The 23338-nt window shown below is 26.5% G+C and overlaps 1 protein-coding gene across 1 annotated transcript in view; it reads right to left on the reverse strand.

Moving 5' to 3' along the window:
• Nucleotides 1-1580: 1580 nt before the first annotated feature.
• The window catches only part of LOC107447691 (intraflagellar transport protein Oseg1), a 43495-nt gene continuing 21737 nt past the window's right edge, over nucleotides 1581-23338 (reverse strand). The window contains exons 15-29 of the mRNA XM_043055293.2: nucleotides 23094-23247; nucleotides 22859-23014; nucleotides 21593-21762; nucleotides 17940-18111; nucleotides 15644-15746; nucleotides 13027-13173; nucleotides 12031-12134; nucleotides 11803-11903; nucleotides 11023-11188; nucleotides 9738-9849; nucleotides 8610-8735; nucleotides 6456-6526; nucleotides 4409-4573; nucleotides 2069-2202; nucleotides 1581-1734 (exon numbers count right to left, since the gene is read on the reverse strand). Of these exons, the coding sequence (XP_042911227.1) occupies nucleotides 2104-2202; nucleotides 4409-4573; nucleotides 6456-6526; nucleotides 8610-8735; nucleotides 9738-9849; nucleotides 11023-11188; nucleotides 11803-11903; nucleotides 12031-12134; nucleotides 13027-13173; nucleotides 15644-15746; nucleotides 17940-18111; nucleotides 21593-21762; nucleotides 22859-23014; nucleotides 23094-23247 (1846 nt within the window). The 3' untranslated portion in view covers nucleotides 1581-1734; nucleotides 2069-2103. The remainder of the gene's footprint in view (nucleotides 1735-2068; nucleotides 2203-4408; nucleotides 4574-6455; nucleotides 6527-8609; nucleotides 8736-9737; nucleotides 9850-11022; nucleotides 11189-11802; nucleotides 11904-12030; nucleotides 12135-13026; nucleotides 13174-15643; nucleotides 15747-17939; nucleotides 18112-21592; nucleotides 21763-22858; nucleotides 23015-23093; nucleotides 23248-23338) is intronic.

The following is a 23338-nucleotide window of genomic DNA, read 5'->3' on the forward strand; positions in this document are numbered from 1 at the left end:
GCGAAGAAAACTCGCTTGCCGTAAGTCACATGATTTTACTTTGGTGCGGGTTGAATAGGGTTGCTCGCTCTCTACTCCAATTACTCCTCTAAGGTTTTTCCTCATGTTCAACATCTGGGATCTTGTATGATGTCATTTATGATTTTGTTGTTTAAAGTTTAAATTGGTTCTTTTTTTTTCTTTGACGATTGATACACTTCAAATGCTGACAAAATACAAGCAACCTATCTCACAAAAAGTTTATCAAGAGTACAATTTCGAATGGAATCTGGCAATTTGGCAGGATTTGTAAGTTGTTAGAATCACGGTTTCTGGCACTGAAGCCGAAAACTAAAGAAAACTGATTTTTGAGAAATTTAGAGAAGTATGTTTTTTTCCGAATGTAAATTTTGTAAAATAGAAAGAAAAGGAAATTTGGTCTCCTTTATGTTAATTCACCTTTACAGCTTCCCCCTTCCAATTCTCTGATTTTACAGATTATCATTTTTCACTTCAAGCCACAGGAGTTAAATCTTTCCATAAAACCACCAATAAGACTATATTTATAAATTCGAATAGTTTTTGTTTATTTTATTGTAACTAATTCAAGTTACTTCTTTTTTGTGTTTTTTCCCTTCCAAATGTTAACATTTAAAAATAAAACAAAACTTTGCATTATTTTAATTGACTCTCACTTTAGATATTTGTTATAAACTTAGAACAACAGCAGTATAATATAAGCTGTAAAAATAGCACATTACTGATTAAAAAATGCTTAATATTTGTAATTTCACATTTTTTTTTTTTTTTAGTTATATACACTCAAAAGTTAGGATATTTTAATGTTCAGTACAATTAAAAATAAAAATTTAAAGTATTTTAAGAGGACAAAATTTAATATTAAAAAAAAAGGTAACACAAAATATTTAAAAAAGATGCATCATAGTTGAATAAATTTAAACAATAATAATGAAAACATTTTGGATTTGGATCTAACTTATGATGTGAAGTGAGAGATGAACCCTATTCTTAGAAAAATAATGCTTGTTTTGATTAAAAAAAATAAAATTTAAATTTTATAAGGTGAGACATTACAGATTAGTTATATAAATAGCATATTACATAAATAAATATGCATTATTTGTTTAAAGATTAGATAGAAATTAGCCTTAAATTTCTCTGAAATTTGAATAAAATTACTTCGAATGAAATGGCTTAATTCATTATTCAATAAATAAACTTCGTTAATCATACGTTTTAAACAAATTTTCAAGTTCAACTAATAAACGACAGGAATTTTGCTTAGAAATAATTATTTTTAGATTTGATTTCATCGAACTTAATGGTGCTTTACGTTTATTAAGGTTATACATTGAAGTTTCTACTGTTTGAAAAGCTTTTTTCCAACTGGATTGAATATTAATTATGAATAAATATGAAATTAATTTTAATTACAAAAGTTAATGAAGACATGGCTTGACAACAACAAAATGTAAAAGAAGAAAAATTAAAAGATCATAATAAAAGTGATTATGATCTTTTAATTTATTAAACTTTCATTAAATAAAATAAAATAAATACAATAAATAAAACTTCATCAATAAACATAACATAAAATAATTTATTGGACGGAATGTTTGTTTATCATATATACATAACAAAAGCAATTGTGATACAATGATATAAAAATAAATAAATGATTTGATGATTTTTTTTGCTAAGGATAAAATACTTGCAATATATCCAATCGAATGCCTGAAAAAAAATAGATATGATTTAATGAAATAGAGATTTTAATTAAAAAATAATATTTGTAATTTTGTGAAATTTAGTTTTAATTTTTTGTTTGAATAGAGTTTTGATATGAAGGGCTTGAGGCTTCAATTTAATGAGAAGCCACATTTTCATTGCTGTTTGAAAGGATGTTTCAGTTAACACTTCCACGTAGGCAGTAAGATGCTTCCATTACCTGTATAGTACCAATCAGAAAACAATATTAAGGAACAGTTTGTTTTCACCTTAGAAAAAAATATGTGGCTTATCACTATATTGCCTCAAGCCTGCCAAGTAGAAACCTAAACAGCAATACCTTTTTAAAAAATATAATACATCAATAATCTGCATCTAGTCTTCATTGCCTTCAGTTTCTTGCACTGAAATTCTGCAGAATGGACAACAGCCTTTTTTAAGTATTTCAAGCTCGTAATCATCACTATGGAAAAGCTAGAAATGTGAACGTGTAATTAAAAATACAATAGTTGAAGCAATGTTAATGACTGAAAGTGAAATTTGTTAAAAAAAGTTTAAACTCTCTATTGAAACAAATATGAACATTTTATCAGTCATATAATTATATTAGATATTTATAATATAAATAATTGGAAAATAAGAGCATTAATTTAAATTAAATTTTTTGTGCATGCAATAATGGAAACTTATTTGAAACATTCCGTAAATGCTTCTAAAGATGATTAGCCATGCTGATTAGATTGTTGCAATCAAGTATGCAGACACATACATGGAAATCAACTTGTAATTACATACATACGTTCAGAAAATAAAAATGGATAATTACATAAAAAAGCGTTATTTGGATAATTTTATTAATTTTATTTTTTAAAATTTTTCATGGCCATTAACTGCTTGCCTGTTAGTCACAATCTGAAATGATGTCATATTCCAAAGTTTCTGACCCCAAAGATGAAGGAAAATAGTAATCTAATTCACTTTCAGACATAATGGCATAAAAAATAAAAACTTTTATTGTACACGGAGATAAAAAACAGAAGCAAAATGAAAGTTAAAAAGCGCATACTACTCCGAAAAAATAAATAAAATACGCAAGCAATAACTGCCCAGCTGTGGTTTGTTTTCCAGAAACTTCCCCTTCTCTCCCCCTCTTGTTTAAAATCCTTTGAAAACACTTTCAAGGTCATTCTATTGCACTCCTAAACTGTAGCAGTAATTTTACTGATAGCAACACATGGCAAGGAGTACTTCAGAAAGGCGTATATATATGCGTCACTGGCAGCTTAGCGAAGTGTACATACATGCCTGCGGTTGGCAAGGAGTTAATGAAGTTAAAATTATTTGAAAAAATCTGAAATAAAATGAAATTAAAAGCTTCAGAATAAAATATAAAGATTCATATTACAGTGGCTAATGTAAAATCAAACCACAATTTTTTAATTTAAACCTCTTTTAATTTTTTTCCAAAAGAAAATGTATTTAAATTGCCAAATATAATCCAGAGAAAAATTTTAAATAACATATATATGTTTAAAAATTTAAATTGAAAAATAATTCTCAGCGAATGAATGAAAGATATGGAAAGATAGGCTGACGTTACTTCAAGAAGGAAAAAGAAAGTTTATTAAAGTAAGTTTATTAAGAATTAAAACAATCCTAATTAAAAAAAAATTCAAAAAGAGCATTTAACATTGTTTTTGTCCAAAAGGGGAAATTCTTTTTTTGCTTACCTTTTGGAATTGTATAAAACTTCCCAAAATATTAAAATTTTAATTAACACCAAAATTAATTTGAAATTTTAAAAGTAGCAAACAATTTTTATATTTTTAGTCATAAGAATACATGGCTGCAAAAAATTATAATTTTACTACTATTAGTTTTCCTCCATATGAAAATTCCTCAATATAAACTATTTAATGCCTCAAATTACATCAAAATTTGAACAAATTCGGACAGGTTACACATTTTTAAACACAGAAATTGGTGACTGTATTTGTAAAAAATCATTACTTAGAAAAAATTATAACTAATCGAATGTTTAAGATGATTTATGTTTCATAAAATAAATCTCTAGACTCATCTCTTTGATTTTCTAAAACAGCAGTAATGGTGTCTGTAACTTTTTCTAATACAATTTTTTTTTAAACTAGCATTTTATAAAAAAATAAAAAAGATTTTTTTTTCATCAGTAGGACCACTTATAGGAGGTTTAAATATTCCTAACTAAATCTGATTTACTATTTTACTATGTGCCTGCTTACAAAGGTTTCACACTCTTTTTCTTGAACATAGTATAAATTTTGTTCATAAAAATAGAAGAGATAGGTGGTTCATTCTTGCAACATAATAAATATGAAAATGAAAAATGCAATGTATATTACAGATATTAAAAAATCTATTAGCTTTAACAAAAATACAGAAAATTCTCAAGTGAAAAATAAATGAATAAAAAAAAGGGAAAAAATTGTATTTAATGCTTTTTTTTGTTTCAGAAATCTTAATCTGATTATGTTAAAATAAGCATAATATATCTCCTATTATTTAAGAATTAAATTAATATACTTTTTATCCTCTTTTTAATAAATATAAACATGAATGCATATTTATTATATGAATGTATATTTATTATACTAGCTTATAAATGAGATCATACTTTAATGACATCACTCATTGAGCTTACTTTATTACAGGATTCACAACGATGGATTTGGACGGATGGTAAAATACTTTTGAAGTATTGTGTCCGCAAAGGTTTGGGCCACTTGCAAATGATGACATCAGACATATTCATTGCTTCAAGATTTTTACGGTTCACTATTAAAGGACCCGTCTCACCGGTTGAAGCCTACAATAAAACAAAACTTTAAAAATTTTGAATAAAATTTACAATAAAGGCAAATATTTTAAGGTAAAAAAGTTTTCATCTCTTATTTCAAGCTTAAGGTGTTGGGTGTGTCATTTAAAGGTTATATTGGGTACTTCCACCACACAAGAATGACCACAATATTCACCGGACTTGAATCCAATGGCTTTCTTTCTATTTTAGAGGCTCATTTTAGATACAAAGATGTATGGTAAATCATTAAAACTTTGTCATCTCTGTAGATGTATCTTTATAGTAATTTTTATCTTATATATTTTTATATAAATTTAAAATTANAATGGCTTTCTTTCTATTTTAGAGGCTCATTTTAGATACAAAGATGTATGGTAAATCATTAAAACTTTGTCATCTCTGTAGATGTATCTTTATAGTAATTTTTATCTTATATATTTTTAATAATAATTTATATAATTTTTATATAAATTCAAAATTAATTAATTTTAAAAGTAAATTCTTTCTATTTGGCTCATCTTAGAGAAAAAGATCTACGATAAACTTTTAAAACTTTGTCATCTCTGTAGATGTAAAATATCCTGGTTTTTATAATTTGGAGTGAATACCCAAAGTTTTTACATGGGCAAATACCCAAAATTTATAAATATCTGATCTGGATAGATATGAATTTAATTGAAAATTCAATGGTTATAATTTTCTTTTAAGGTTTATAAAATTAGATACATTTAAGATACAAACAAGATTTGCTAACATTGACAATAGTAAATTTTTATTTACTAAGAAGAAAAGCTTATTCAATTAAATATGTAAATTATAATTAAATCCTTGTTTTTTTTCTTAATCTGTGTATGGTTTAATCTACGATAAATTTATATTTCCATTTCCAATATTGTTTCCTACAATTATATTTTGAGATTTTAAAATAAGCTATGAAAGTAGGCAAATTAGGAGTTCCTAATTTCCTCAGTTAGTTAATTCAGGAAAATAAAACTTAGTTATAGTTCTTCCTTATTTCAGGCATAGTTCTTTCTCAGTTCCATATTTATTTGTGATGTAAGGTTATTAAAAAATTAAATAACATAAAAAATATGATTAGAGGCTCTGATTTCGATATTTATGCTGGGTGGGGTCAATACCTAATTATAATTACCCTATAGTTACCCCTAAAAAGGATAGGACAAAATATAGTAGATGAATAGTGACAAATAGTAGAAATTTTGTGAAATTTTTAAAGGTCTTTACTTTGAAATTCAAGAAGATGTTACAGGCAGAAATGTTTTGATATTTATTTGCTTAGTAGTACTTAAACAAGCTTTAAAATTTGAGTGTACTATATCTGTTCAAGTTATTGTTTATTAACTTGTATAAATGGTAGATAACTTTGAACAGTTTTGGAATAAATGGTGTCAATATATTCTGTTGAAATTTTTCAAAGAAACTTTTTAAAACATTTAGAAAAGAAATGCATTAAACAAAAATTGATAACAAAGTATTCTAATTCCATTCATAACTTTCAAAAAAATATTTTATTTCATAACTGTCGTTGAACAGCTGACCCGATTTGGTTTAAACTCAACATTTTGAACCCAAGGAAACTCCTGGATCAAGTATTTGGAATTTATATCGACCAGCAATCGCTGGGATTCGAACCCGTTCACCTCATTAGAAGGTGAACGCTCTATCTTCTGAGTCATCACAGTTCTAAAAAAAATTTTTTTCACCCATTTTATATACTAGTCAGTTGTAATGATTTCTAAAGATCTTAAAGTTTCTCACTTCTAACAGTAAAATAACATACAATCGCCAGGAAAATAAATTCACAAAATTAATGAATTTTCACAAAATACAATAAAAAAATTAATAAAAGAGCTGATTAAAGAAGGCTTACATCGAAAGTAAATATATCTTCCCCCATATCATTGTCATAAGAAGAATCTTCAATTTTTAGGTATTCAGAATCTGGAAAAAAAAATTACAGATTTTATGTAAAGATAGATACATACACATAGCATTCAGCAGTAAAGATAATCAATTTCAAAATTTAATAACTCATATTGACAGTTGAATCTATAAGAATTTTATTTAGTACTTATGAAATGAGTTTAAAAAGATAACCAGCAAAATAAATTATACACAAAAACTGTTAATAACAGCCATACAAAGTCTCAATGAGAAGTGGTCCAACACCTAGTTTTATGGTTTAAAATATAAAACGATGTTACGCCCTGAAGCAAGTCAGGTATAACATGGTGCTTGAAGTCTTTCGCAGTTTTCAAATGAAATTAGACATTAGTTTTAGTGGTTACCTGCTGCCAACATATGTAACTATATAATTTAAAAAAAAATTATATTAGAAATTTTTAAATTTTGAAATTTCAAACTTTTTTATTGGCTAACCTTTATTTATATATGAAACATAGATAGTTATACAAGAAAAAAGAATATGTTAAATAGATATTGTATGTTTTAATATATTATCTAATGGTTGGTTTATATTACATGAAACTTAATTCATCAGACTCTACTTACTAATCAAAGGATCACTAATCAATTGTCTTGATTTTTAGTAAGTAAAGACAGTAAAACCTCTTTAAATTCCTGTTTATAAAATTTGGCTCATTATTGTCGCTTATTTATGCAATGCTAAACTTATTCCTGGTTAAAAAATAATATTAGATAGCCTATTTTCGTTTCATAAACATAAAAAATTATAAGAAAAAAAAAATAAAAAAATTTTTTAGAATTAAAAGTTTTTGCGGCAAAAAACTTCAAATTCTTAAGAAAAAAAGTTTTAATCTATACACAACTTTCTTAAAAGAAGTAATTCTTGCTATTGCCATAAAAAAATAAAATAATCGAGAAAAATTAGTTTTAGCATTTATTTCTTTATAAGCATTAAAGTATGTTAATATGTATTTTAAATTCAATAACTCGAAACACGTATAATGTAAACAAGAACTACTTTATACAAATCTTATACATATATATTTGATTTTTAAAGAATAATTTTAGCCAATTTATTTAAAAAAAATTTACTAAGTTTTCTATTTCTTTCCAATGACAAACTTCTTAAGCAAGCTGTGGAACATGACAATAGTCTGTTGACTTTAGCTTGATAACGGAAATAGTACTTGCAAGAAAACAAATTTGCATCTCATTAAAAATAACAATAATCTAAACATTTTATCACTAATTTCATGGGAGAATTTAATGAGTTTAAAGTTCTTCTATTTATGTCTTCCTTTTTGAAAAATACCTTTCTCATTATTTTAAAGTTTCTTTATATAACCAATGATAGCATTTATTTCCCATTTAGACATTCCCTGCCATTTTTAGACAAAAAAGTTTCATGAATGACGAATACTTTAGAGTAACAAAGATTATAAAATAATTAAAAAATATAATAGAGGTTCCCTATTATTAGTATGCGTACTACTAGTTGCACTTAGGAAAATTGTACACAATATAAGGTTTTTAATTCATTTAAAAATAAAATTCTAAATTGAAATTAAACTATTTTAATTACTACAATATAACGAACTTAAATTTGATCATTTATAAGGTAAACGAGTACTACTTGCTTAAAAACAGCAAAATTTTTTTTGCTAATAATTGAATAATATTGCTAATTGATACTAAATGTAATATTGATTTTTCAACTATATGCATACGAATAAAACATGTTTTATTATATTATTTTATTATGTTACATTATTTTATTATGTTATTATATTATTTTATTATGTATTATTATAATATATGTTACAAAACACTTGCCATTAGAGTAAAAAAAAAAGTTGCAAGTCCTATTTTTTGGGAAAAACTTTCAGACTTTTAGGTATCTGAAACAAAAATTATTTTATTTTCCCTGATTTTTTTGTTGTTGGTATTTTAATTAAATTCCCTCACATTTCCCTGAATTTTCTAAGTTGCCTAAATTTCTTGTTCTATGGCCACCCTGTACATACATTCTTTCTTCATTCAGAAGCGTACACTAGTTATCAAATCATACAGTGTGATTTTTAAGAATTTTATCACTCACTCATATTGCTTTCCATCACTGAGGAACTATTTTCAAATTGTTTTAGTGACTTTTTTGATAACAACTTATAAGCTTCATCATCTTCTAATCCATCCTCCAAGAAAAACTCCACAACAGGTAACACTTCTGCAAAAAAAATTATTGTCTTTAGTATGAGTTTTTTTAAAAAATGTTTTTTCTCTTAAAGTTACGAAAGAATATAAATCAAGTATTCTTTCAAAAAAAAGTTTAATAAAAAAAGTTGAAAATATCTAGAGCTACTTTCGAGATTGTAGAATAATTATTTGTACTTAAACTAACAATTCCCGAATGACTGGTGCAATATAGATGCAAAAATGAAAGATGAAAACATCCAGAGCTACTTTTGAGATAGTAAAATAATTGTTTGTACTTATACTGACAATTCCTGTGTAACTGGTATGATATAGATTAAAAAAAAAACTGACACATTAAGGGTTGCTAATAATATTACATTAAGAAAAAATATAATTTCAAAACAATGACAAATATGAGCAAGAAAAAAGATGCAATTAAAATTTAAAAAAATATATTTATTTATTTTGTGGCACTGAAGTGTACTGATCTCTCATTTTGGACTGTTCCCACATCTGTAAAAAAAAGGTATGTTTATTTAGAGAAAGTATGTTTTACTTGTCTGGTTGAAACTGAAAACATCATCCACTCTAATTAATTAGAATATTTGAAGTAAGGCCCTCAAATCATTAATATTGAGTCTTAGTACATTAAAATCCAATTTAGATAAAAAGTTATTAGGTTTTACACTATTTTTTGAACACTGTTTATTTATATTCAAAACTGTAATATGAAAATGTTTTGTTGCACTATACAAATAGAAATATATAAAACATATTAAAATGAACTGTTCAATTATTTAAAACAAGAAAACTTCTGTTAAAAAACATTCTAAATGTTAATTAAGAAACAAATTAATTTACATATTCCAAAGTTTACTAGCCTCTTCTGTAGCCAGGCAATAAAAATTTACACATACCCAAAATTCTTCACTAAGGTTTACTTTTGAGTGAGTAGACAACTTAATACTGAATACTTTTTATTGCTTTGCTTAATAATATGCTTATAAATTTCAAATCTATAACCATAACTTACCAAATGAAATAAAAGAATACACAAATGGTTGTTTACAGTTGAAACAAATGTTTCCTTGCTTGTTTATTAAAGGATTACTTGTTGAACACCTGAAGCACATTGGTAAAACATCCTAAAATCAATAATGATAAAATGTGAAATACATATAAAAATATCAAAATAACTCTTTATTTTAATTAACCAGGTATATCAAAAGTTTATAAAATTTTAAGAAATTTAATTGTTAAATTTTTTTTATTAATATTATTCTAAGTAATAAATTTCTTGGGAACTACTTTTTTAAATCAAATTTTGACATTAAATAGAATTTAGAGATGACTATTAAATTTAGTAATTATAAAAATAAATTTGCTTCGTGAAATTATCGGTGGATAAACAAATTTGAAATTTACATTCTAATTTTATAATTCAGTTTAATTTGGGCAAGAATTTTGCAGCTATGGTGAAATATGTAAAGAGCACAAATAACATTGAGGGGTTTAAACTTTTCTCTACTCTTCAGAGTAAAATTCTCAGAAAAATAATACGTAGGTCTGAAATTGAATTTTTTAACAATAAAAAAACAGAGAAATGTTTATTAAGAAAACGTAAATTTTTGTGTTTGACTTTTCATTTTAAATTCAGAGTGGATTCCGTTTTTATCTTAAATTCAGATAAACTTAAATTTTTAGAGAATTCCAGAGTGAAATTTTAAAAGTTTTAACAGTATTTCCTGATCTTAATTAAAATATTTTCAGTAGTAACTTAAAACTCACTTATTTAGTGTGTAAATTAACAGATAGTTAAATGTATTAACAATTTATATGTGATTGCAGAGATTCTTTTTAAATTATTTCTTAATAAAAATTGTTTATTAAAATTGCACCCAAAAGTTTCATAATGTAATTAAAAATTTCTATGCAAATAAAAGTACTATTCATCTTACTGAATTAATTTTCAAAAATGTTTATAATCTTAACATTTTATGAAATTTAATTTAAATTAGAAATGGCTTGCTGAACTCAAAGTGCAAATTAAATTATTGAAAAGAAATATTTAATAAAATAACACTGATGACAAGAAAATTATATGATAACTACCCTTTGTTACGTTTTTAAAATCACTTATTGGTAATATAAAACAGATTATTTGATGATAGGTTAAAACACATTCAAGGTAAAGATATGTGTGATTTTTATTAACAACTTGTTATTTTGGCCAGGAAATTTAAAAAAAAATTTAACGCACAAGTTTTAATTCATAAATAAATGACGCACACATTTAAATGCTTATAATGGTAGCTTACCTCTGAATCTGTAAAAGGTTTGGCCTGAACATGTAATGAAGCTGTTTCCACAGATTCTCGAAATCTTTCTGGAATTTTGTAGTTACTTGCCATTTGATAAGCCATGCGAGACATTTTGTATGCCTTCATTGCACAGCTTTGTTTTGCAGCAGCATAAAATATGCGACTAGTAAATGGTTAAGCACAAAATTTTGACAAAAGAGAAAAATTCAGTTTTCATCCATTTATATATTTTCATTAATATATTTTATTTTATTAATTTACCATTCTTGAACAGTTGGCCTAATAATGGGTTTACAACTACAAAAGTTCATACTCCATAGCCTTGTAATTTTGAACCCAATCCAGAAGACAAATGTTACTTTTTTAACAATCTTTGAAAAGTCATGTATAAAAATATGCCCAAGCCATCTGATACAATAAGATTTGATGGTTTTGGCAACCCTGGGATATTTTTTAAATATATATATAATATAACAGAATATATATATTTCACTTCTCATTTAGATTCCCATTTCCCTAATGAAAGTTTTTAAGAAGTAAATAGTTTTTAGGATTTGTAAATATTTTTGATTTCATTTTTGATTACTAATTGTCACACTGTTATGCTACAAAAGATAAAAATGTTTTTCTGTTTTGAAAATAAAGTTTTTAACAAAACAACTCTTGTTAAAAATGCATAATTATTAAGATATAAAAAAAAAGAATGATAAATTAAAACAAGTGTTAAAAAGTCAAAAAATAATACAGATCTAAAGAAAATAAGAAAAAAAAGGATACAATTTTGATATGCCCGGTAAGTCAGTTTTAACGAGTTCCAACCATAAATAGCGAGACATATTAAACAGGGTCTCTGTATGTTGCATTGTGAAAGGCTCCTCCTAAGAATATCACAAACATGCACTTTAATCATCATCACATGAAATCATCTCAAAATAAGAAAGTAAAAATAGAAAATGAAAAATAAAGAAAACCAAACCAAATAATTAGAACTAGAAATTAATTTACCAAATAATTATAAATATAACTGTAAACATAATATATTTCGGCAGCAAATTGTTGATCCCAAAATTTTCGAATTGCAATTTGAACGCTTGCATCATCTTTTAAATCTAAAATAGAAAATAAATGTTCGATATAAAAATGGCAGGAATTTTTAAACTTTTTAGTTAGCATGAAAAAAATGATAAATGAATTAAGTTTAAACTTAATTCATAACTCCGCAATATTATTAACTCCGCAATATTATTCCATTAATATGTAATTATTCCATTAATATAGATTTAGAGCCCTTGTAAAACAAAATCCACTAAACTATGCAAATTATAAGTTGCAAATTAATATTCTTAGTAGGAACAAAAAACCTGACTCATCATCGATTGAGGTAAGAAAGAGCAAAGACGAGATCAAATTAATTGAAAACAAATTTATTAACAAATTATGAAAACAAATTAATTAAATAAATGCAGTTCTGAGCAAAATAACGAAAAAAAAATACAGCAATACAAATTGACAGTTTTGTGATAATTTTAATGTTTCCCTTGCTCTCTCTGATCTCAATAATCATGGTTTGAAAATGCTTTTTCCTTACTTAATAAAATTCATAAAATATTATTAAAAAGTTTGCTACGAAAAAATTCAAACACAAAATGAAATGAATTATAACTGACCATAATTTACAACCTCCTAGGACAAGTAATAAAGGGATCATGTTTCTTCATTCAAAGAAGATGTAAGATATTTTAAATTATTGTGGGGGCAATATTAAAGGAAATAATGGACTAAATAACTTCTTTGCGATTTAGTCTAAATCAACTGACCAAATTTGGGTCACCATATTGGAATGAACAGTTCAGTGTGGATGTTCTAATGGACATTAAAAAAACACTGTGTCTATGAAATAGTAAATGAGACTTAATGCATCGGTCATTGAAATACGCTGGCCCAGAACAGGCTGTTTCACACATATAAATTAGTTTGTAAGCATCTGGGACACATGCGTACCAGAGGAGGAGGCACTTCTGAGGGTTTGCATAGACAATATCCAATAGTAGTAACCAGCTTCTTTAAATCTCTTCTCGTTAACAGCTATTTTTGTGAGTTGTTCTAAGACTCCAACAGCTTCATCTTGTCGCCCAGCAGTGTAAAAGGCTGAAACAAAACAATAAAATAAAATGAATGTCTTCATGGTGTTATTAACATTATAGTTTAGTACATAAATGACTTTAGGTTAGATCTGGGCATTGAATGCCACTCACCTTTTAATCAAACAATGTGAAAAAACTACGTAATATGTATAAGAATGGGTTTAAATTAATTTTACTAATTCTCGTTTTAAAAATTGTAATCATAACCTTTCAATTTCTAAATGTAAAAGTACTGATTTAAATCCTAAAACATTAAAACAAATTTTTTTTTTAAATAACATATTCAAAACACATGAAGTTCAAGTATTTATTTAAAAAGTGAATATGTTTCCGTGCTGATTTGCTTAATATGCCTAATTAAGGTTTGAAATTAATTTCATTAATTCTTTTTTTCAAAAATTGTAATTATGATCTTTTAATTTCAAAATGCAAAAGTTCTAATTTAAATGTTAAAATATGAATTTTTTTTTTAATCATTACATATTCAAAACATATGCAGTTAAGATTTATTTAAAATTTGAAAATGTTTCTGTGGTGACAGCAAACAGAAAAATGATGAAATTTTAGTAGTGGACGAGTGTTGATAAAGAGCATAGTGTTAAATCTTTAATAGCAATACTGAAGTCCTGGAAAAAATAATGCTCACACCCCGAGTGTGCACCCATGAAATACATGCTTTCTCATGGTGAAGTTGCAAACTGTGTAGTTAGGCTGGTCTTTTGTTCATTTCCATGGAAAATCCCTTTCTGTTTTTTAATGAAAGTTAGTATGAATTCATATTGACTTTTTTTGCAGACTTGTCACATTTTGTGCTTTGACGTTTTTTTTTTCTCTCATAGAAAGCGTATAAAACAATTCAACCATTTTAATAATGTTTAAAAGTTTTCCCTGTATTGTCCACCTTATAAAGAATATCTAGTAAAGAATCAACTGAAAAAGAAGTTACCATTAGATTATATTTGTAATGCATAATAACAATAATATACTAGCTGTAGAAATAATTCTAAAAAATATCTTTTATAAAAAAAAGTGTTGAATAGTACAAAAACATTCTTAAGTGAATATTTATGAACTAGAAGATTTGGATTTCAATTATCTTTTGAATTAACCTTTCAACTTAAATAAGCATAATTTATAGAATTTATAAATCAAGAGATAATTTTTTAATAATCTTTTCAACCTAATAAGCATTTAAAATGCTTTAACCGGTTTAATAGAGATGTTTATTTTAGAAGTTCCCTGTGTTGTCCACCCTTTAAAGAATATGTAGAAGAGAATCAACTAAAAAATAAGTTACCTTTACATTATTACATTTGAAATGTTTTACAACAATAATATAATAGATGTAGAAATAACTTTAAAAAACAATTTCTGTAAAAAAAAAAGCATTGAAATTATGCAAAATCGCTCAAGGAAAATAACTAGATATCATTACCTCACAAGCACACTCCCACATACACAAGCATCTCATGACACTAAGATTCTTTAGTGAATATTCAGGAACTAGAAAACTATTTCAAATGACATATTAAATTGATTCAAATTATCTTTTGAATTAACTTTCCAACTTAAATAAGCATATTTTTAAAATTCATAATACAAAAGATAATTTTTTAGTAAAAATTTTAAACTTTTGTGTTCTTTTTCAAAAGCTCACTGAAATATAGGCTCAAAAGCATTTAAATATGATAAATTAAGTTTGTGAAAAGCTATAATTTAAATAATTATCATAATGTTCTTTTGAGCTACATTTTTGTTTAATAATTATAAATATTTGTTTAAATAATTTTTTAACATCGAAAATTTTTATTTTTTCTAACCTGTAGGACTTAGCATTTAACAACTAATCAGGGTCCAGCAAATTTTTTCAGATCCAGCCCCCCTCATAGTTTTTCTAATGAAAAGAGAAGTCAAAAAATCTATTGTTTTCAAAACAGCTATAATTTCAGAAATAAGTATTAAATTCTCTTGACTAAGACTGTTGAAACTGAATGTGCATTAGAAAGTTAAGACTAATTAGAAAAATTAAAATTAAGACCAATTTGAAAAATATTGAGTTTCTGTAGTAGATGAACATAATTATAATTTGTTTAATGTAAAAATTAAACAGGATAATTATAATAGGGAAAAAAAGCACCACATTAGTTTGTTCCATTTTAAAAAGGTTCTAACAGAAATTTAGAAAATCAATTTCTTTTGAAAGATGCTACCCAAATACTCAATGGCTTACCGTCAAATTATCAAAGAAAATTAAAAAATACATTTATCTTAATATTGAATTCATGTTATAAACTTATATTACACCAATAACATTAATATTTGTAATATTTCCTAAATAGTAATGTAAATATTCCCATGAAGTAGAATAACAAAGGACAAAAAAATTGAATGAAATACTTAGTAAACATCAAAATGTGTATTCATTGGGTTAACAATAAAGTATTAAAATAATAACATTAATAATAATGTGTCACCTTTCTGAGCTTCTACAAATCTGTCATTTTCAGCTAACCAATTTGCATAAGGTATGTAAACACTTTCTTTAAATGTAGGATACTGTTTAGCTAATTCAAATGCCTGAAATTTAAATTGCTTTCATAAAGACAAATGCATAACACAAAAGTTTACAAAACTATAATCAGGCATGTGCATATCTGCCAACATTAATAAAATAAAATAATAAAGATTTTACTAGCGACATTTTTCAGGTTACGAGTGAAGCTTATCATATTGTATATAATCAGGTAAGTCAAAAAGATGAATTCAAAATTGGAAATAATATAAGCACTTACATTTAGTGAAGTAAAAATACAGTCAGACTTCTAATTAACGAACTTCTATTTTACGAATTTTTTTGAGGAACCAAGAACATTTTGGAAATTTCTTCTTAAAATAACTTCCAAATAGCAAAGTGAATTTTTTTATTTAGCGAACTTTTCATTGAAATCCACTTTCCCTATTTTCCAAAATATTTCTTAACATTTCAAACTTGTTAACGCCTTTTATGGGGGAAATGACCTTGAATTAATTTTCAAAGCCACTGCTTTATGAAATGTCTTACTGTTTTTTCTAAAAATTATCTTACAGAAAGCAGTAAATTCCCTTTTCCTTTTTGTTTGCATTTGAAATGAAACACTCAGTTCAAATTAACGGATTTTATCCGTAGCAATTAAACGTAAGAACGCACGCGGTAATGTATGTTTAAAATTACTTTTTTAATAAATGCAACAGTAATTTTATACATAAATTTAGATTCTTTTTAGTTGAAAATGTATATATCATGATAGTGCTCTGCTTAATGCTTTGCTCAATTCTTGCTTTCCATGCAGATTTCTTTTATGGTTAAGATTTATAAAATAAATAGTAGATACTAGTTTACAAGATAAAAGTGCATTAATTGCTATTTTAATTACCTCTAGAGTTTATGATTTTAAAACCTGTTTTGCGTTGCTTAAGTATTTTAAAAGGTGATTTTCTATTTAACGAATTTTCCATATAACGAACTTATTATCAGGATTTAGTGGCTTTGTTAAATAGAGGTCCGACTGTATGTATATAAATCTTAATCTAAAGAGGATTTTTTGAACCATTATATATAAATACTTTAACTATTAACACTCAACATACCGCAGTGCACTATCTGTTCAGGCACTATCTATTGAGGAATAAAAGAAGTATTTTTGCCATTAGTTGTTATTTTATCACCAAAAATTTTTTTTTTTTAAATTTCTTCAACAAATACGGGGAAATTTGAGAATATACAGGTAAACAGGAGATAGTCATAAAATACAGGAGTCTTCGTTAAAAAACAGGAGACTTGGTAGGTATGCATGTGGTTGCTGGAAGAAATTTTCTGAATTTTTTTCTCAATCTGTAGTTTTTTTAGTACTTTCTCTAGCAAACGATCTTTTAAATGTTTGTTATTTCGGAATTATTTTTGATTATCAATTATATAATTTGTGTTTGTCTCAGTAGTTACATTCTTTTTTTCCAATTTTGTGTTCTTGAAACTTACACAAACTCTAACAAGAGCCGTGATGGCTCAGGGGATAGAGCGTTTGCCTTCCAAACCGGGTTCAAATCCCACCGACAGCTGGTCAATACTAATTCCGCATCAGGCTTTCATTGACCACTGGGCTGACATAAAATAGCTTCATGGTTTAGAGTCCCCTTGCTGTCAGGCTAACCATACAAGGTTTTTCTATCCATGTAGCGCTAATGTGGGTTAGTTCCATCAAAAAGTCCTCTTTGAAGGCACAAAATTAAAAGGCTACGGAGTTGAACATTAGTAATTGTAAACCCAAAAATTGGGTCAGCTGTTGAATGACGGTTATAAAATAATATAAAGTAAAACTAACAAATCTGCGTAAAAAAAAATCATGGCTCATGAATGAGAATACAGGAAGAAAAGAGAAAAAAGAGGGTGACTGTAAGGGTGGAATAAAAGTCTCGTTAATGAGACTGTGGCTAAGAAACGAAATTAAAATTTTAGATTAGCAGAACTCCGAGAAATTTTTGTCGGAATATTAATTACTCATTTGCGGAATTCCGCTAATTAGCGGAAGAATCACATGATTGTATAATTTATAGACTAATGACTTAAAAATGGAAAGCATTTTTAATAAGCACAATTTTTGATTTCTTTATAGAAATGTCAATCAGAGTTTGAGTACAATAAATTTATATTATTTTTCCATCTGTTAGAGGGTGAAATCAATGTTTTTACCATTAATTTTAAATGGCAAATGGTTTAGTAATGGTATATATTACCTCTTTCCAATTTTTAGCTTGAACATTCATTTCAACTAATGATGGTATATCACCAATTTTATGGAATATTTCAGCAGCAGTACCATACTCTTGCAATCTCTTCAAATGATTTCCAATGAGGGACAGTGTCTTGCGTTCAGTTAAATCCACTTTATTCACTATATTTATCAACCTATAAAAAAATTAGAAAAATAAATAATGTCTATGAAATTAAAAAAAAAAATTCTAAAATATAAATAGAAATGAATTAAAGAATAAATTTTGCAAAGAGGATGCAATTTATTAGAAGAACTACTTGCTTGTGGTGACTAACTTAAAGGGCCCATCAGTTACATAAAATATATTATAAATTTATAATTTTTAAGCATTATAGTTGTAAAACAATTTATAAAAGTGCTAATTTTCAACTAGATTAAATATTTAAGATTGTAAGAAAATACAACTGATACGGCACTTTGAACTGAAACTTTTTTATTTTACACTACATTGTTAAAAATAATGAAATAAAAACAAATATTACAAATATTTAAAAAAAAATAATTAAAGAACTGTTCACAATTTTAAAATATTTTTATGAGCAATTTAGATGTAAATTAAAATTTTTGAAACAATAAAGAATTACAATGATACATAGACACTGACAGGAAACGATACTTTTGCTATACCAGAAAGAAGAATTTTAAGAAGCATATTTCGATAATTATTGGTGAAAAAAAGAACAAACTTGGAAATTCAGAAATTATTTAAAAAGCTAAGCAGAGTGAAATTTATAGAAATACGGGGGACTAAAGTGGCAGGACACTTAATATTAGCTTAAAAAAAATATGGTAATAATAAAAATTGGCATGTTCCATAGGGAAAATAATAGGTACCCATTCTCTAGGCTTACCAGACATGAATGACAAAAACAAAAATGATTTGAAACAGAAACATACAATTGCCAACGAAAAATTAAAAATAAAGTTGCAAAACAAAAGTAGAAAAACCCTGTGAAGCAGAAAATGAAAAATAAATAAAGGTGAGTAAAAAAATTAGAAAAAATACAGTTGCCAAGAGAGGCAAATCAGGATAAAATGCTAGATGAGAAATATGAGTCTTGAGAATGGGTACCTATTTTTGAGCGCTCAAAACACGTCAACTTTTATCACCATCTTCATATTTTTGAAAGCAAATTAAGTTTCATATCATTAACTATATTTTCCCATTTCAGTTTCTTCTTATTGATAATTTAAATTAATTAGGAATTGAAGATAATTGGTGTTACTAAAAAGAAATCTATTAACAATCCATATAACAATCTTAAACTAGCAGAACAATCTTATATTATAAAAGAGGAAGATCAGAACTTCGAAAGGCTTACTGCTTGAAAACTAGCATAAATATATTAAATCGGAAAAGACAAGAATTGAGAGGAACACTAAGGCCTATTTGGGCTGTAGTGCATGTGAAGAAAAAGATGAAAATAATTAGATAGCAAATTATTATTATTTTTTTTAAAAATGTGATTTTCCAGCATATTAAAACACTGTGCAGGTGAAAACAACAATTATAAAAAAATAGCATGTTATTCACTAAAATGTAGAATTTCATTTTATGAAAAAGAGTTTGAAAAGCAAAATAGAAAACAAATTTAAAGATAATAAAATAGCAAGAAAGAATAAATGATGTTAGGAGAGAGCATAATATTAGAAATGTGATAAAAACATTTAAAATTTGATATCTCACAAACTATTCGACCAATTTTGTTCAAATTTCATATTCAAATACAAAATTACATATTTTAAAATGATGTACAAATTTGTATACCTAGCAGTTTAAAATTTTTTGGCTATTAATAAATAAGGAAACATAAAATAATAAATAAAATTAATAAAAAATATTTTTGCATGGTTATTTTCTGTTATCGCTTAATAAATGGATTTTAAAAATTGGCAAAAATGTCTTGATTTGTTTAAAAAGTTTTCGAGATATATCTACCGTATATTCCGGCGTATAACGTGCACTTTTAATACAAAAAATAACATTGGAATTTACGGGTGCGCGGTATACGCCGAATATAAAAAATTATAGATTAAAAAAATTTAAATATAGAAAAATACTTTTATTTTAAAGAAATAACATACCTTTACCTATATACTTCATTGATTTTCGTTATTACATAAATAGTTCATTATATTCGTCTTCCGCTATCAATTACAATTATTAAAATTTTTTTGTATTATAATTACAACTTTTTTTGTATTATCTGTAAGGTGGGACCAAAACATGTCCCACTCTAAAAGGCTTTCTGGTTTTCTTACGCAACCAGGACGGATTTGCCAGATGTTTTTTACCCACAATTTAGCACCATTTCTGTCCATCCAGAATCACATTATTGCTCTTTCAATTCTAGCTCTCACATGCATGTCAAATTCAGTTCTTTTATTTTTTCAAAAGATAGGGAAAAATACTGTTTATTTACGATCTTGAAAGATGAGATATTGCACATGTACAATCCAAATTTTCGTGCGCGTTATACGAAGAGTATATCTTAAAATTTAAAAAAGTAATTGAAAATTACGGGTGGGCGTTATACGCCGGGGCGCGATATGCGCAGGAATATACGGTAAATGTGTAAGAAGTAAAATTAACATTAAGGAGTCAAAATTTTCAACCGTTCTTCTGTCTAAACTATTGGGATCATATTTCCTAGACTTCAGCAACCTCCCATATTTTTAAGGTCAGAAATTAAAATTCATCAAAAAAAGGTATGTTAATTTAAGGAAAGTATGTTTATGTGTCTGATTTTGTTACTTAAAATATCCGCATTAATTAATTATATTTATGGTTGGGTCCTTGAATCGATTGAGTCTTAGAATATGAAAATCTGATCATTAGTTTAAATGTTATTCAGGGCGTTCCTTTTTTGCCCACTGCACTTTATATATTAGAAAAACTATAAAATATTATATAAATTACATTTGAAAATTATTTTAACTCTGTAAGTCATTTTAAAAAATTGCACCCCAAATATAAGTTTGTACCATGTAAAACTAAAAAAAAGATAGATTGTTTCAATTTTAAGATCATTTGAACTTAAGTTGATTATAAAAAATAAATAAAATCTAATAACTTGACTATTAAGGCTGAACAATTAGAATGAATGATAATCAGAAAAAATCTCAACACCATTTAAAAATTTAGATTATTTAAAGTAAATTTTGTTCCAATTACTTCAGAATAAACTTTCAATTTTTATACTAAAACAACTTCAGAAAAAACATAATCTTAAATAATTTAAAGAGTTTGAAAATGATTTAAAATTTTTCAAAAGAAATAAAGAATTTTTTTTTTGTCTATATATGACAACAGGCAATCTTTATTTTTAAAAATAGTATACATAAGTTATATCATGCATTTCATGCCAGAGATATTCTTTTTTTTATACAATTAAAACACAATATCAGTAGCACAGGGAAAAAGGATATGAAAATGTTTTAAAATGTTCTTAAGTCTTACTTATAATAAGTACTTGAATCCTATTATACAAATAATCTCAAATATAATCACAATATAAATTTTTTCAAATAATATAAAATGTTATTAAAAGGCACATTAAAATATTTCATAACTTAAGAAACTTTTTTAAAAGAGTATTGAAAAGAAGAACTTACATATCAGACCAATTATACTCTGCAGCCAATTCAACAGCCTTTTCCACCTCTCCAACAGATAAAAACATCTCAGCAGCTGCTTTCACTTCATTTATGCTTTTGGCCCATTCAGCTTTCTTGATGATCAAAGCCTTCTTTTGCTCCAGGTCATCGGATGCTGACAAATATTCCTAAAACACAAGAATGAGATACAGAGTGAAGATATATTGAAAGAAAAAAAACGAATACCAAGCAAAAACCAATATCTTGAATATGGGAAGGACTGGTGTTATGTAGTATAGAGCAAAATTAGGAAATTTCATTACTGGCCATCTGGTGGCCTTTTAAACAGCGGACACAAATATTGAAAAATTTTAAGCTATTTAAAAAAAACTGTTGATATTAATAATGGAAGGTATTTCTTCTAAAGAGAGAAAATTTTAAGAATTAAGAGTGATTCTTAAAATTCATATTTATTAAAATATGATAATAAAATGCCCCTGGAAGCAATTTGGACAAGAAAAAAAAGGCGATTGGGTAGAAGACACAAAATGATTTTTTTTATATTGTCATTTGTTATATTTAGTAAACGTCCTGTGAACGAAGGTGAATTTGACCCATATTTTGTAGCAATTTTTCAAGAATTGTGGAACAACATTTTGACCGCGTGTGAAAGAATAGTCCTAATGCAGCATGTGCATGTGGTAAAAGGTGACTAAAATGGGTACCCAGTGTCTAGGGGTATAACCAGGTGATTATATCAGGAGACTTGCCCTCCAGATTGGGCATAGGGTTGACACCTCTATCGTGTAAAAACTTCTTTTTACAAAATCCTTCGAAGAAAAACCCTGGATGACTTCATGAAAACAATTTAGAAAACAAAATTTGGATATGAGAATTGGAAGCAGTAAATCGGAAGTCATTATAGAGAAATTTTCAGAGGAAGGCATTGGCTCACATTGGGCTGTCTGGTCAACTATGATGATGAAACAATACTTTTATTCATTTCAGAGCTTTGAAGAAGTATGAATCAATATTTCAAAATTAGAAAAGCAAAGTTGAGTACTTTGCGCACATGTTGAACAGTAACAAGGAATGATACTATACACCCTCGGTACCTTCACAGTCTGATCAAAATCATTCACTGGCTGCTGCCAGAGAATGATCTTGACTTTAACAATCTACTAGGAGATAATTGTGGGAACAATGTACCTGCAACCTTCAATTAAACATGCTGATATTTAAAAAGAAACTATACAAATATAAATAAAAGATGTCTATAGATACCTGTGCTTTGTCAAACATTCTTAAGTCTATGTACATCATTAAAGCCTTCCCAGCAGTGTTCGCTTTCTCGTAAGACTTTGCAGCCAAATTGTATTTTCCGAGGCACGCATAAACATCACCGAGTAAAGCGTATTCATTTTCATTTTTCTTTAATGCCTGCAAATAAAAACATTTGCTTAGCAAAATAATGTAATTTGAAACTTGTTTCATGTTAGATTAATTCATAATAGGATACCTCAAGAGATTTAATCAGTTTCAGAAATGACAAATCTTTTATTCGAATATATGCTTTACGAGCAACTTCCAAGTCCAGATTTTGTATGGCAGCCTCAGCTAAAGCACGCCAATCACTATCAGTAACTCCAAGACATGACACCTGATAAGCTTTCCTAAAAAAGTAAAGCTATTTTTAGCATTTCAAGTATTTAATTTAATCACAGTTTTAATATTTTTCACTTCAAAGAAAATTAAACTAAAAAT

The sequence above is a fragment of the Parasteatoda tepidariorum genome, chromosome 10 (assembly GCF_043381705.1).
Source record: "Parasteatoda tepidariorum isolate YZ-2023 chromosome 10, CAS_Ptep_4.0, whole genome shotgun sequence".
Lineage (NCBI taxonomy): Eukaryota > Metazoa > Arthropoda > Arachnida > Araneae > Theridiidae > Parasteatoda > Parasteatoda tepidariorum.